The following is a 14,395-nucleotide window of genomic DNA, read 5'->3' on the forward strand; positions in this document are numbered from 1 at the left end:
ATCCAACCCATCTCACCACCACTGGTGATCAGTTGACTCTCTTCACCTGACTGTCCAAAGCGTGTGGCCTCAAATCTGATTATACTATTAAAAAAAAATACCATTACTCTGAACATGGTGCTTGCTATGGACAGTCCATGACTAACAGAGAAGGCCAATAAAAGACACATTACTCTGAACATGGTGCTTGCTATGGACAGTCCATGACTAACAGAGAAGGCCAATAAAAGACACATTACTCTGAACATGGTGCTTGCTATATGGACAGTCCATGACTAGCAGAGAAGGCCAATAAAAGACACATTACTCTGAACATGGTGCTTGCTATATGGACAGTCCATGACTAACAGAGAAGGCCAATCACAAGACACATTACTCTGGACATGGTGCTTGCTATGGACAGTCCATGACTAACAGAGAAGGCCAATAAAAGACACATTACTCTGGACATGGTGCTTGCTATGGACAGTCCATGACTAGCAGAGAAGGCCAATAAAAGACACATTACTCTGGACATGGTGCTTGCTATGGACAGTCCATGACTAACAGAGAAGGCCAATAAAAGACACATTACTCTGAACATGGTGCTTGCTATGGACAGTCCATGACTAGCAGAGAAGGCCAATAACAAGACACAACTCTGGTTCAGAGCAGGGAGCCGTTCATGCCAGTCACGCTATTCCTGTCTTTGTCCACCAGTGTGTTTAAGTTTCTCAGAAGAACAGATTCTCCCCCACCAACGCACCATGCAGGACAGTATGTAGGGCAGTGGTTTTCAACCTTTTTGAGCGGTGCTAACCACTCCAATGTGTGGTTTGTGTGCCACACATTGGGTGTGGATGGGAGTTCTGTTCTGGTTTTGATGAATATTAAGTAGTTGCGATCATTTGGTGGGTGTCTGGGGGTCACTCATTAAAAATAAATAAATCCACAAAACTAGAATCATTTGTATTGTTGACTTATTTCTACCATATAGCATTACTTTCTTTAAACTTTGAACCTTTACACGGGTCAACAGGTAGCAGGACCCGATGGGATACCAGGCCGGGTCCTCAAAGCATGTGCAGACCAGCTGGCAGATGTTTTTGCTGACATCTTCAACCTCTCTCTCTCTCCAATGCTGTCGTCCCCGCAGGTTTCAAGATATCAACATCAAACACTGGCACTGGATCTCAGGAACAAGGAGACCTGAAGCAGTTGATCGTGGACTTCAAGAGGCTGCGGAGAGATCATACACCCATCATCGATGGCGATGCAGTGGAAAGGGTCAGCAAGTTCAAGTTCCTCGGAGTACACATCCAAGAGGATCTCAAATGGGACTCCACACAAAAGGCCCAAAAGCAACTGTACTGTCTTCGACACCTGAAGAAGAGTAGGACAACACATCCTCAGGTTGTACTACAACCTGGTATTTGAACTTTACTGTCCTAGAAAAGATCATCGTACAGCGAATAGTGCGTTCAGCGTACATAGTACAAAAACGGAGTCAAAACCGTATTCATAACCAACAATTTCAATGCAATGCAACACAGGAACCCCTGCTAGTGTTTTTGGTCGTCCAACAGTTTCTTAACCACTCGGTAGGAGGAAACTCGAACATTACAGATCCAGTCGGAGATCAGTGGCGATCGTGCTGACGGTGGCCACTTGCGTGGACGTGCACTGAACGCACACACGTTTTGATTCGGTGTAGCGCCAGGGCCTTAGGAGGCCCTGGCGCAATGAGTCTTGCTCAGCGGCCGTCGGCCTGATGGTGGGCGATGCCGATGATAGGCAATGCCGTCAGGCTGTTCTTAGACCTTCTTTTTGCTCTTCCTGAACCACTGTGCATTATACCAGGGACTAGTTGACTTGGATTTTAGCTCGTCTTGAACCACCCGTACGGCCGTACAGCCTGTAGGCCTAAAACATATAAGAGAGACCCTATGGTTGTGCAGTTTGTGAAGCAAGCTTGTAAATAACTGGAAACCCCTTATTCACATTGAAAGTAAGATAAAGGAGACCCTATGGGCTATGGCAGATGCACAATGGAGAGCGCTTGTTTCACCTATTATTATTATTATTATTATTATTATTATTATTACCTGGGAGTACGTGTGTCATTCTTGTTTACTTGTAAAACTGTGATGTGACAATAAAGATGATCCTGATTCTAAACTAATCCCCACTAACTTTCCCGGGATTAAAACAACACGCTCCCTCAGCGAGTTCCATGGCCCCTTGTGGGTGGCCATACATTCAATCAGTTCCATGGCCCCTTGTGGGTGGCCATACATTCAATCAGTTCCATGGCCCCTTGTGGGTGGCCATACATTCAATCAGTTCCATGGCCCCTTGTGGGTGGCCATACATTCAATCAGTTCCATGGCCCCTTGTGGGTGGCCATACATTTAATCAGTTCCATGGCCCCTTGTGGGTGGCCATACATTCAATCAGTTCCATGGCCCCTTGTGGGTGGCCATACATTCAATCAGTTCCATGGCCCCTTGTGGGTGGCCATACATTCAATCAGTTCCATGGCCCCTTGTGGGTGGCCATACATTCAATCAGTTCCATGGCCCCTTATGGGTGGCCATACATTCAATCAGTTCCATGGCCCCTTGTGGGTGGCCATACATTCAATCTGGTCAGAATCTGTGTCAGATCCTGTGTCTATGTGAGACATGACCTTTGACACGATTTAAATGCCACAATAGAAGAGGAGGGAGCCCAAATACAACCAGCCCAATTGTATAAAATATATTGTATTAACCTAATTAATAGATTATCTCTAACATAGGCCTACAGATTGGACAAAATTATACATTTTATTCATCAAAAGAAGTTACACATACAGTAGTGCCGTTTTAAGTACATTTTGTGTTTATTTTTACTATAAAGACAGATTTTGTACTACATTTCTAGGAAGGGACCCATGGGACCAAAACTTACACAATATAATCAAGACCTATTTTTTATGTAAAAATAGTTGATTTCCAAGCATACAATGTTTCTACATTTAAATAAGGCAATGCATATTCATTCACAAAGAGTACGCTTTTTAAAAGCAAGGACTCCGGTACTTTGGCTCAAGTTCAAATTTGACTGAGCGATTTTCACTTCACTGTACCATTTCACAATATTAGAACGGTACAGTATACAGCCACTGTCCCCACTGAAAGAAAATGAACTGATGAATGAGGAGAATCTGTGTGTCTGTGCATGCGTGCGTGCGTGTGGGTGCGTGAGTGCATGTGTGTCTGTGTGTGCGAGTTTCTTGAGAACTACCGGTAACCAACCTTTTTGCTGATTAGTTCTCGAGATACGCAGATGGCTTGAAACTTGCTACGTGTATGGCAGACGATCTGCCATGTTGTTCCAATTAGCGAGTCTATTACAATTACAAATAAATTCACAAATCTGGGAGTGTCTGTGTCCCGTTCACGCCCATGTATGGATGGATATCCCTGGTGTCATCTACTGTAAATGACATCATTGACAGGCTTCCAAATACAAAGATAATGGGGAATGCACTGCGTATCCGTGTCAGAAGTAATTTGTTTAATTAAGAAAGTAAAAATTAATAATTCAACTTCAGTAACTTTTTAGCGTTTAAGAATCATGGCAGACGTGGCCCCAGTTGCAGAGACTGCTACCCCAACCAAAGCACCAGCAAGGAGGAGGAGGAGGAGCGCGGCGTCCGCAGGTCCCAAGAGAACGGTCAGACGCAGGAGGAGGACCACCAAGAGACGCGCTGCATCCGCCAAGCCCAAGAGGAGGAGGCGACGCTCCGTGGCCAAGAAGACCACCAGGAGACGCAGAAAGTCCACCACGCGTCGCAGGAAGGCCAGGAAGCCCGCCGCTCCAAAAAGGAGAAGGAGAAGGGCGAAGGTGGTCCAGGTAGAGAATGCGTAATGGAATCGATTAACCCTTTAAGCTCTATTTCACAGTTTGTTGCACAACGTTGGCATGCAAAAAAATAGAGCAAACGATCGATGGACATTCTAAGCTAAGAAAGCAGTCAAACATGCAGGACCAGCAGCCAAGAAACGCACTGCGGCCACTAGGAGACGCAGAATGTCTACCACTGCGTCGCAGGAATGCTAGGAAGCCTGCGAGAAAGACGGCACCAAAAAGGCAGGTGAGGAGGAGGAGGAAGACACTGCGTAAGCAAATCGATTAATCATTGTACACGTTATATTATTTTTATTTTCACAACGTTGTGTAAAAAATAGCGAAAGTGGCCAATAGACATTCTAAGCTAAGAAAGCAGTCAAACACTCAGGAAGCCAGCTTCCCAGGAATGCACAGCATCCAAGGGACCAGGAGAAGAGTCAGGAGGCCCGCCATGACACGTAGAAAGTCAATCGTGCGTCACAGAAAGGCGAGCAAAAGGCCACGAGAAGGACAGTGCCATAAAGGCAAGTGAGAAGGAGAAGGTGCGAAGAAGGTGGTCCAGGAAGACACTGCACTGCGTAAGGTAAGGTAAAACAAATAAATCGATTAGTCATTCAAGCGTTGTTGTTAGTCACGCAACGGCGGCGCGCAGCAAATGTGAAAATGTTTCGACCGACAACCTAACTCTGCTTGGAAACTAATTGCAGCACTCGCGCTTTACTGTGAGAACAGCGGTTTGTGCACCACTGTTCTCGACAAACCTGGCCACAGCGGGACGTCTGGCGTTTCAATGAGTCATTTTTTTTCACTTGCATTAGTTGAGTTTCCGCACACGGCAACTGAATGGAAGAAAATCTGCGCCTGCAGTTATGCTAACTCGCCTCGTGGGTTTCAAACGTTTGCTAAGAAAGATAATTCAGAGGCGTGCTTTTTATTTATGTATTTAACTTGTCACCTATAATGACTAAGGGTTACTAAGGTTATTAATCGATTGTGTTCTTGAATTACAATAACGTGCTAAGAAAGCAGTCAAACACAGGAGGCCAGCCGTCAAGGATCACATTGCGTCTAACAGGCCGAGAGAGGGAACGCTCAGCGACCGCTAGGAGATGCAGGTAGTTGACCAGGACGTCGCCAAAAAAGACAAGCATCTAACGATGATTTTTACTTTTTATTTTTATTAATTGAATTATCGAGAAGCACGTTTTGATTTTTTTTTAATCAACTAACGCTGTTAGTGTTACTTAATACTTTGTCACATGCAGAAATAGTTGAAATATTTTCTTTTGGATTATTCCGCCGACTGTAAATCTGCTGTTTTCACGTTTTAACATTTTTGTTAATTGTCTATAATGATGACCGATTATTAATCGTTTTTTTTTTAAAATATATATATTTAAGAACCCAAAATGCCGGCCGCCAAGATACGCACTGTCAAAAGAGTCGAAGAGGACCAGAGTCAGGGTGTCGTGACACAACCAGAAAGCCCACAAGACGGACAGCGCCAAAAAGGTCAGGACAAAAAAAGAACGTTATCCACAATTCTATTTAAATGAACACTTAACAATGTAAGTGTTATTTTATTTTTATGAAACTATTCACTCTCAATCCGCAAAGTAACGCACAGCATCTAGGAGAACCAGAAAATAAACACAGCGTTGAAGACACACAGGAACTATAAGTACATCTATATTACCACAGCAAGTAAGAAATATTTTCTTAGCAATTATTCCACTGATTAGTTCTTCAAATCATTGAGGCGCACTTTTAAAATATTTGTTTGTTTGTTTTTTATGTATATCTTTTTAAGAATTGTTTTTCGGGCTTGCAGTCTGAACTATTTATTTATTTGTTTCCCCACTATTTATTTCTAGCACCCCTCCAGCGTCTTTCAGAAATTAGGACGTTGATGTGGCAGTCAAGTCTATGGACTTTTAATGTTTGTCTTTTTCTTCTTCAAAAGGATGTCATGCGGCAGCATGCCAGCAAAGTCTATGGAATTTACTGTTTGGTTAGGGTAAATTATGATGTAATTTGTGCCAGCCAAATATATATTTAATGTTTCTTTAGGGCAGTAATGACAATGTAAGATGTCATCTTGCTCCTTGACATGAAAAAATACATTTTTAGCCTCAGGTCTTAATCATGGGTTAAAGAGAAAAATATGAGAGAGATCTCGTAATACATTTATTCCATTTTTCACGGACATGAGAACATGCACCCTGCACATGGCACCTCTCACACTTTTGAAATTGTTTTGTTTCAGTTAACTCGTTTTTATTATTATTATTATTATCCTTATTATTATTATTTCAATAGTTTTCTTTTATTGCTTTATTTATTTAGCTTAATAACCTTGCTACAGACCAAAGTTACCATTCCAACGCAAGAAGGAAACCAAGAAGTGCCAACCAGTTGACCAAGGATGGCAGGAAGATCAATAAGCTGCTGCTAGGGAAGAAGTAAACATCTTTCCAATACTATGACGTGGAGAAGAATAAAATCCATGTTGACCACTTAACTCTTTTTTTGCGGTGGTAGCACAAGCATGCGGTAGCTAAGCTAGCCAGCCATAGGCTCCCGTATACGAGCCTCCGTTTTCATTTCCGGGTTATCAGGGAGGAGGGGGTTGTTGTTGTGAGGAATGATAATGAGCGTTAACGCACACTGTTTACCTCTCGTCAGAAACGGTCGGGAGCGATGCAAGACAAAGTCCCAAATGATATCCGAACATCGGATGTGCGACGGCTCACCATGGACAGTGCTCAAAGTCTATAATCTTTCTAAATACACTGCTCAAATCTTGCTCATTTAAAAAAATTCAAAGTTCTATGTAAACTACAAAATTAGGGCTTTCACATAGTATCGTGTAGGCCGTCTCTACGGAACGGTATGAAGCGAAAAAAAAGGAAAGTTCGGTCAATAAACCCCATTTGCTGCTATGGGGTGATCATGAACTGAAAGAGCAAATGAAAATGGAATCGCGCACAAATAACTTCTTTGACTATACAATTATATAAACACAATGGACTCAAGGAAGTGGCAGGCATTTGACTTCTGCTGATTACAAAGAGATAGGAGAATAAGGAGAGATGAGGCATCCTGACTCTGTGCCTGCAGACATCTCCATTGAGGCGTGCGCGGCATGCCGTGCGCCGCTCTACCAAACTAATTTGGCACGGCTTACGGGTGCTTTTAAACTCCACTACCGACTTCACAAATGTAAGTGAAAATAGCAATTTAGAGGAAAGCGTGCCAACACGCCCATGACCACACCTCTAGGCGCAAATACCGGTGTCGGCAAAAAAGAAAATACCATTAAAGGACAGAGAAAGCTCCTATATTCATAATTTTCGGGCAGCAGCTGAATTGCGGGCCGTGTTGCGGGTAAAGGCTGCGACGAAATGCGGACGGAGGCATTGCATATAGCAACCGGAGCAATGCAAAAAGGTAAATTGACGGTCGCCGCTTTCATATATGGAGTATACGGGGTGTATGAATGTGTCCCCCTAGTTCCCTAGAGGGAACTATAGCTTCCCTCGAAGAGAAAATATCTGATCTACAAACTTATCAGCTCTCAACATGTCACATTACATAACACATTGTGTGAGGTTGTAGATTGCCTATTTTCACCATTTTTCCTTGACATGCACAAGATCGTTTCAATTATCAGTTATTTGTGTGACGGCCCCCTGGGCCTTTAGGCCCTCATTTATCAACCGTGCGTACGCCAAAATATGGGTGCACGCCGAAATTACCGACATTTTTGACATTTACCATTTCCGCCAAAGCTTGAAATTGAACGTGACAACGTTCAAAATCCACGTTTGCTCCTCAGCTGGCGTACGCATGTTTTTCTGTCGCAGAACGGCGGAGCAGCATTGTTTGACCAGCTGAGAGGCTGCCCGCAGCCAAAGGCATCGAAACATATGTATTCACTCCTAAAATGTTAATATAAAACTGTATGTATATGGGCTACATGTAAAAAAAGAAAAAGAAAAAAGGAATGGACCTACAAGTTGTGTCTTTGTGTCATATTAAATTTATAGGAGCTTTCCAACTTTACAATTAAAATCGCACTTGATTTAAGCCATTTAAACAGTGTTTTGCATGAGCGCATACATGCGAGGATTTGGGCTGTCTGTGCTGGAATATTTCCATGACGTTGGAAAGTATAGCCTATAGTGCAGTGCTGCCTGCAGCTGCGGAGAGTCCCAACATGCATGGGTAGCCTATATACTGTAGCCTAATCTACAGTAGGCCGATGTCTTTCTGGAGTTACATGTGCAATCTCCTCCTCGTTTAATAAACCCGACGCGTCGCTCGAATGCCAAATGTACCGCCAGCGCAAGTGGGAACCGCATCGGAGATGTAGGCTACCCAGCCAGCCCACCACCACCACTCCTCCAGTGCCAGCCACATGGGCTACGGTTTTAGCTGCACATTCATATATTGACAGTTGAGTTGAGTTGACAGCCCATCCACTGCAGCGACTAGCGACTGTGAGGCAATCTAAATAGACTGTCGAACGTGCATGGTCAGTTGATCACGGTGTCACGGACAGACAGACAGGCAGACAGGACAGGATCAGGATCGAGGAGCAGCACCTATGCAAAACAGCAGCGTGTGTGTGTGTGTGTGTGTGTGTGCGCGCGCGCGCATATTTGTTATTTAATTCATGGTTCACAGGTTCAGGTTTTCGTTCACTAATAGATCTTGTTGTATATTAAATTAAAAATACTTTAATAATTTAATATAACTGTACAACTAACAACACACAGTGACAGTTGCTTGCAAATTGCGATATGTGCGTCAGCGTGCGTGCGGGGGGGGGGGGGGGGTGAGGCGGGCAGCAAGGGGGAAGCGAAGCGAGAGGAGAAACAGACCTACAGCTTTATTTAATTCATGCAGGTTTATTTATTTAAGATACAACAAGTTGCAAGTTGCGTGTGCGTGCGTGCGTCTGTGTGTGTATGAGAGAGCTGGGGCAGCAAGTCCATGTAACCATGGTTTCAGGAAACGTATTGCCGTTTTCAGGTCGCAAAAACGAGGGCGAGGCTTGATTTCATAGGGCGTGCCAGATAGATTTCAGCCGTCACATTTATTAACGTCAGAACGAAATTAAGGAAGGATCAGCTGTTTGCGATCACTTTATAAATGCCGTGGCGACGTGGGTGTACTACGAAACCTGCACTCGAATCTGTGGCAGATTTTACACTCGATTGATAAATGAGGGCCTTAGTCTACTATGTGGGGTTTCTGGTGTATGTGTGGCTGTGCCTTTAACAGTTCCATTGCAGTGTTGGAGGGCGGAGCCAGAGATGATGAGTGGAAGGGGAGACACCTGGCCAGTGTCCTCCCCAAACACTATTTAAGACACCTGCTCTCAAAGCACTACAGATCTGCATCTCTCCACAGGCTGCAGGGGCGGCCGCAGGAGAGTACCCTTGTTCTTTTGTTTCTTAGTTTGGTTATAAGTTTTGGGCAGCATGTTTCCCTGCCAGTTTCAGTTGGAAACTTCAATTCTTTAATTACTATTTCTATTATCAAGTATCAAATAAAATACTTATTTTTGGATTGTCCTCCGGTGTCGTTTCCCCTTTTTCGTTATGGCCCCAGAGCCAGCCATAACATCATAATCGATTACTCACCCCCAACCTATTCCAATGTATGAATTTGTCTCTGTCAGGTGGAAACCTTATATGTCCAAAACTGTTACTTTTCAGGATGCAAATTCAAAGTCGACAACCTCAAAATGGGTCGCCTTGCGCTGCGTTTCAAGCTTCCGGAACTGCTTTTGATCTTTTTTTTTTGTGTGACGCTGTGGTATGAAGTCAGGCATTCAGTTATGAAATAAAATAACACAAAAAGATGGAGATAAGAGGTTTCTGCCCGACAGCAACAATATTTCTTTATTATTTAGCTCTGTAATGAGTGGGACGGTGAGACGGTCATTATGCAAAGTGATCATGAACGGTGAGTCGGTCATTATTGAGAAATAAACGCCTTCAGGGTGATAAAGACCCCTCGGCTTCAAATCAGCTTAACGGCTGCCTTCATTGGGACATAATAGCGAGTGAATTTGCATTCCATTCACTCCGGATAATCCCTCCTTCAGGGTTTTCACCCACAATCATACATCCAAACAGAAGAGAGAGAAAGCGAGGGATGCACTGAGTAGGAGGAGGAGGAAGTGAGAAAATGGAGCAGATGATGGCTTGTAGGAAAAATGGAATAGCAATGCAGGCACCAGCTGAAAGACATTTAAATGAGAGCCACGATACCATTGCAGTTGAAGGTAACTACGTGTTAAGTTTCTGCCAAGTACTCAGATGTTTTACTTTTTGCTATGAGTAAAAGTAGCAAAACCATTATAAATATCGTCACTGTCGGGCAAAAACCTGAATAAATGCCCTTCATCATACTACAGCATCACACTAAAGCATCAAAAGTATCAGATCTGCAAGCTAGGTTTTCTCATGGCCATGAAACCCCTTTGAACTGAAGAGAGAGAGTGAACATTCTCATGGCCATGAAACCCCTTTGAACTGAAGAGAGAGAGTGAACAAGATGATGGCTTGAAGAGAAATGAAACTGCAATCATGCACCAGATGAAAAGACATTTTTGACAGCCAAAATGCCATGGCAGTTAAACACACACACACACACACACACACACACGTCACACACACACACACACGCACACACACACACACACACACACACACACACACACACACACACACACACACACACGGTGGTTAAGTGTTCAGTTTATGGATATTGAACTAATGAGAAGCATTAATAATCTGTTCGTGACTTAATCATAACTACATTGGATTCATCGGAACACAGTTTTTTTCTTTCTTTTCTTATCTTGAAAAGTAAACGTTTTGGAAATACAAGGTTCCCCCCCCCCCATAATTTACTTGTGATTGCTGGTTGAGACCGGAACTGACAGGCATTATCATGGTGTTTGATGTAAGTATGACAGCTTCATTCTCACAGAAGAACGAACAGCCATCTGTAGCCTGAGGCGCCTCTCTCTCTCTCTCTCTCTCTCTCTCTCTCTCTCTCTCTCTCCCTCTCTCTCTCCCTTGCACAGTCTCGGATTTGACACCTTTTTTCCCCCAGAACATGGCAAAGTACGCAGCCTATAGACAAAAACTTTAAGTTGCTTTTAACAAATCCCCTTATATTATTGTCATTTAGATTTTCCCTGTACCTTGTGGTATGAGACGAGAGCTTGAGAAAGTCATTCAAAGTTATAGTAAGCTGCAGTCTGCTCAGAATAGACTTGTCTTGGCATCTGGCCAAGACTGACCATGGCCCACAAAATATATGTTAGTTAGCGACACTCACAACATGTAACACCATGTGTGCCTTAGGGGCTTTTACAAGGGCTTCGTTATATTGGACAAGGTTCCTCTGGTGCAACACACAGGTCCTGGGCCTGGTGAAAGCAGGAATTGGACCTGGTGAGACAACAGGAGTCAAACCACAGAGCCTTGTCCTTCCATGCGCCAGAAACGTACCTCCCCGTCCCGGCAGAGTAGTTCCGAAGTAGTTCCAACGGATTTTGTGGCCCTGGTCTTTCCCGAATGGTCAAATTGAGGGTAGCTACTGGGACTTGATCAACCCCGGCTGGGTCGCCTGAGTGTTATTTTCACCCGGAAAATAACATTTAGTTTAGGCTGAGAATAAAGCTTGTTTTGTCCAAAAACAGGAAAAGAGCATTTTTGTAAATCTGTTTACATTTATGCCGATGGAGACACTTCAGAGTTTTCACTTTCGGTTGTATGGGTCTTCTAGCAATTTGGAGCCATTCATATGCTGACGAAGAGGGCGATCTGATGTTATCAATGAAAACCCTTAAATGACAAGACATCTCGTCAAAGGCAGTGAATGTGTGTTATGACTTTTCTGATGAATGAAACTAAAATAGACCTTGCCAACAAGCACCGACAGTCAGCTGGGTGTCGACTTGAGACACGTGGGTCGCCCAATCACCAGTCACCAGGTAGGGTTCAAAGGTCACGCCATCCACAAGTAGCGCCACAGTAGCTAGCTCCACGTTGAGGATGTAGTAATGCCACTGCCTGTCACATATCTGAAACACGCACGCACACACACACACACACACGCATGCACGCGCACACACACACACACACACACACACACACACACACACACACACACACACACACACACACACACACACACACGTCACACACATCACACACACATCTCTTCATATCTGCATCCAGTGTGTGCCGCCAATTGTTTAATGGTGTTTAATAGTTTCACGGTTGTTCCAAATTATATCATCGCATTGGAAAATTACAAAGTAAGCAATGGGCCTTTCCTGAATGCACACACAGGCTTCATTCCTCAGGGTAACATTGTGACATACAGTTAGGCCTACACAGAAAATATATTATGAAAAACCCTGAATATCTAACCTGATCCGGAAAGTTTAGACCCATTTAGACCTTTTAAATCCTTCCAATAAACGTTTGCTGAAATCTAAAATGACACAGATGCCTCCCCGGTGTAAATGGGCTAATGACAGGCAAACGTTTCGGAGGCGTGACAATTTCTGACAAACACAAAACTAGCTCAGTGTGCAAGCTGCTTAACTGAGTTGCCCCTATCTAACAGGTCATTAACATAACAAATGAGGTTGTTGTGTAATGAACAGCTTGTTCGTTAGACAACGACCTCATCAGTTACAAGAAGCCACAAACAACCGAGCACATTGAGGCAGAGGTCCATCTGTCCGTCTCCTCTCTCTCTCTCTCTCTCTCTCTCTCTCTCTCTCTCTCTCTCTCTCTCTCTGCAGTCTATTACTCAGCCACCTCTGTGCCACTGCACAGGCACATAATAGGATGGCATCAATAATGCAATGGCATAACAGCAGAGAAGAGAAGAGAAGAGAAGAGAAGAGAAGAGAAGAGAAGAGAAGAGAAGAGAAGAGAAGAGAAGAGAAGAGAAGAGGGCAATTTGTCTCTAAATGAACATAGCCATCTTAATAAACTCCACCAACAACAACAAAAGTGCTAAAAGGAAAATGTTGCTAATGGATAAAAATATGTTACATGTATATCATTTGCATGCCTGTGATTGGTCTATCGATTACTCCCCCCATGGAGACTTGAATTCATGGATATTTTTTAGTTTTTTTTTTCTTCACATTCCTAAGCCAATAATTTGATGACCAGCAGTGGTTCCCTATGGATACATGAATTTGTTATTGGCTTATAATGCGACAAAGAAATTATATAAAGGGGGGGGGGGGGGGGGACAACATGAATTCAACTCAGAGTAATCAATAGAAAATAAGTGGTGAACTATCCCTTTAACCAAGTTTGAGGTACTTTAATGAGTATTTATTCAGCAGCAAACATTGTACTGTATTGCAAGGTTGATACGCGTCTCTCTCTCTCTTTTATTGCAAGTTCAAGCTGAGACCCCCCAAAACAACCACATTTTAACTGGTCGCCCCCCCAGGCCCCCACCCTGACAAGCACTTGGAATTGTAGTGAGTTGATGCATTTAGTTTGACTCTTTTCCACCAATACATATTGTGGAAAATAGCCAATCTACAAGCTCACAATGCCTCGCAGTGAGCTTGTAGATCGGCTATTATTTTATTTCTTTCTTATGTAATATTAAATATAAAATTTAGATAATTTGGCAAATTTGGTATTAAAAGTCGTATAAGTCATTAAATTGTAACTTTAGACTGACCTGGTGTAGTTTCCAATGGAACTCGGCAGGTGTGACGGTGTCAGAGTCAGACTGGGTGGAGTCTCTCCTCAGCAGGAACACCAGCTGACAGTTGTGCACGTACAGAGAGTAGTGGTGGTGGTTCATCTCTGCAACAGACATGCACGGTCGCACGCACGCACGCATTTTCCATGCAATATTTACCTCTAAGACATACTCAAGTAAAGTAAAAGAGAAATGATATACGTAGAGTATTTGAGTAAATGTATCTAGTTACTCACCAGTCTTGTCAGAGCTACAGAGCAGGGTCTCGTTGTGGGCGGGGTGTTCAGTACTCGGGCTCTGGGCGTGTCTCATCCAGGTTGCTATGGTGAAGCGGTCACTCAGCCGATGGGGCTCGGGGACGATGGCCGCCTGGTGCCCGTCGAACCGGAAGACGAGCTCGCCGTCCCTGCCACTGTCCATCAGCAGAGAGGCCGTCCAACCAGCGGAAGGCCCGGGGGCGGGGAGGAGGTTGGTGCTGCCCACTGCCGCACCTGTGGTCAATGCACCAATCAGAGGAAGCACAGTTAAAGTCCAGTGTCCATATTTTGTCAGGAATTGTTTTGATTTGATTTATTTTGAAAGGCACAGATACCACAACAGTCCTGAGTTAATATATTACAATTCAAAACACATGACGGTAACATATTGTACAATATACATATACATAACATAAAGAAATGCTGCCTTATCTGTCCTATACAAATGACCCTATAGGGAAACCTTTTCCAGTAGACATAGACATGTC

The 14,395-nt window shown here is 43.7% G+C and overlaps 1 protein-coding gene across 1 annotated transcript in view; it reads right to left on the minus strand.

Moving 5' to 3' along the window:
• LOC308326101 (calsyntenin-2-like) overlaps positions 1 to 14,395 on the minus strand; it is a gene marked incomplete at both ends in the record, with an annotated part of 48,822 nt that overhangs the window by 16,721 nt on the left and 17,706 nt on the right. Inside the window, 3 exons of the mRNA XM_080778910.1 lie at positions 11,824 to 11,986; positions 13,627 to 13,754; positions 13,887 to 14,141. Coding sequence (XP_080635036.1) covers positions 11,824 to 11,986; positions 13,627 to 13,754; positions 13,887 to 14,141 — 546 coding nt within the window. The remainder of the gene's footprint in view (positions 1 to 11,823; positions 11,987 to 13,626; positions 13,755 to 13,886; positions 14,142 to 14,395) is intronic.

Source organism: Protomyctophum bolini, assembly GCF_963924005.1.
Source record: "Protomyctophum bolini genome assembly, chromosome: 12".
NCBI classification, from domain to species: Eukaryota; Metazoa; Chordata; class Actinopteri; order Myctophiformes; family Myctophidae; genus Protomyctophum; species Protomyctophum bolini.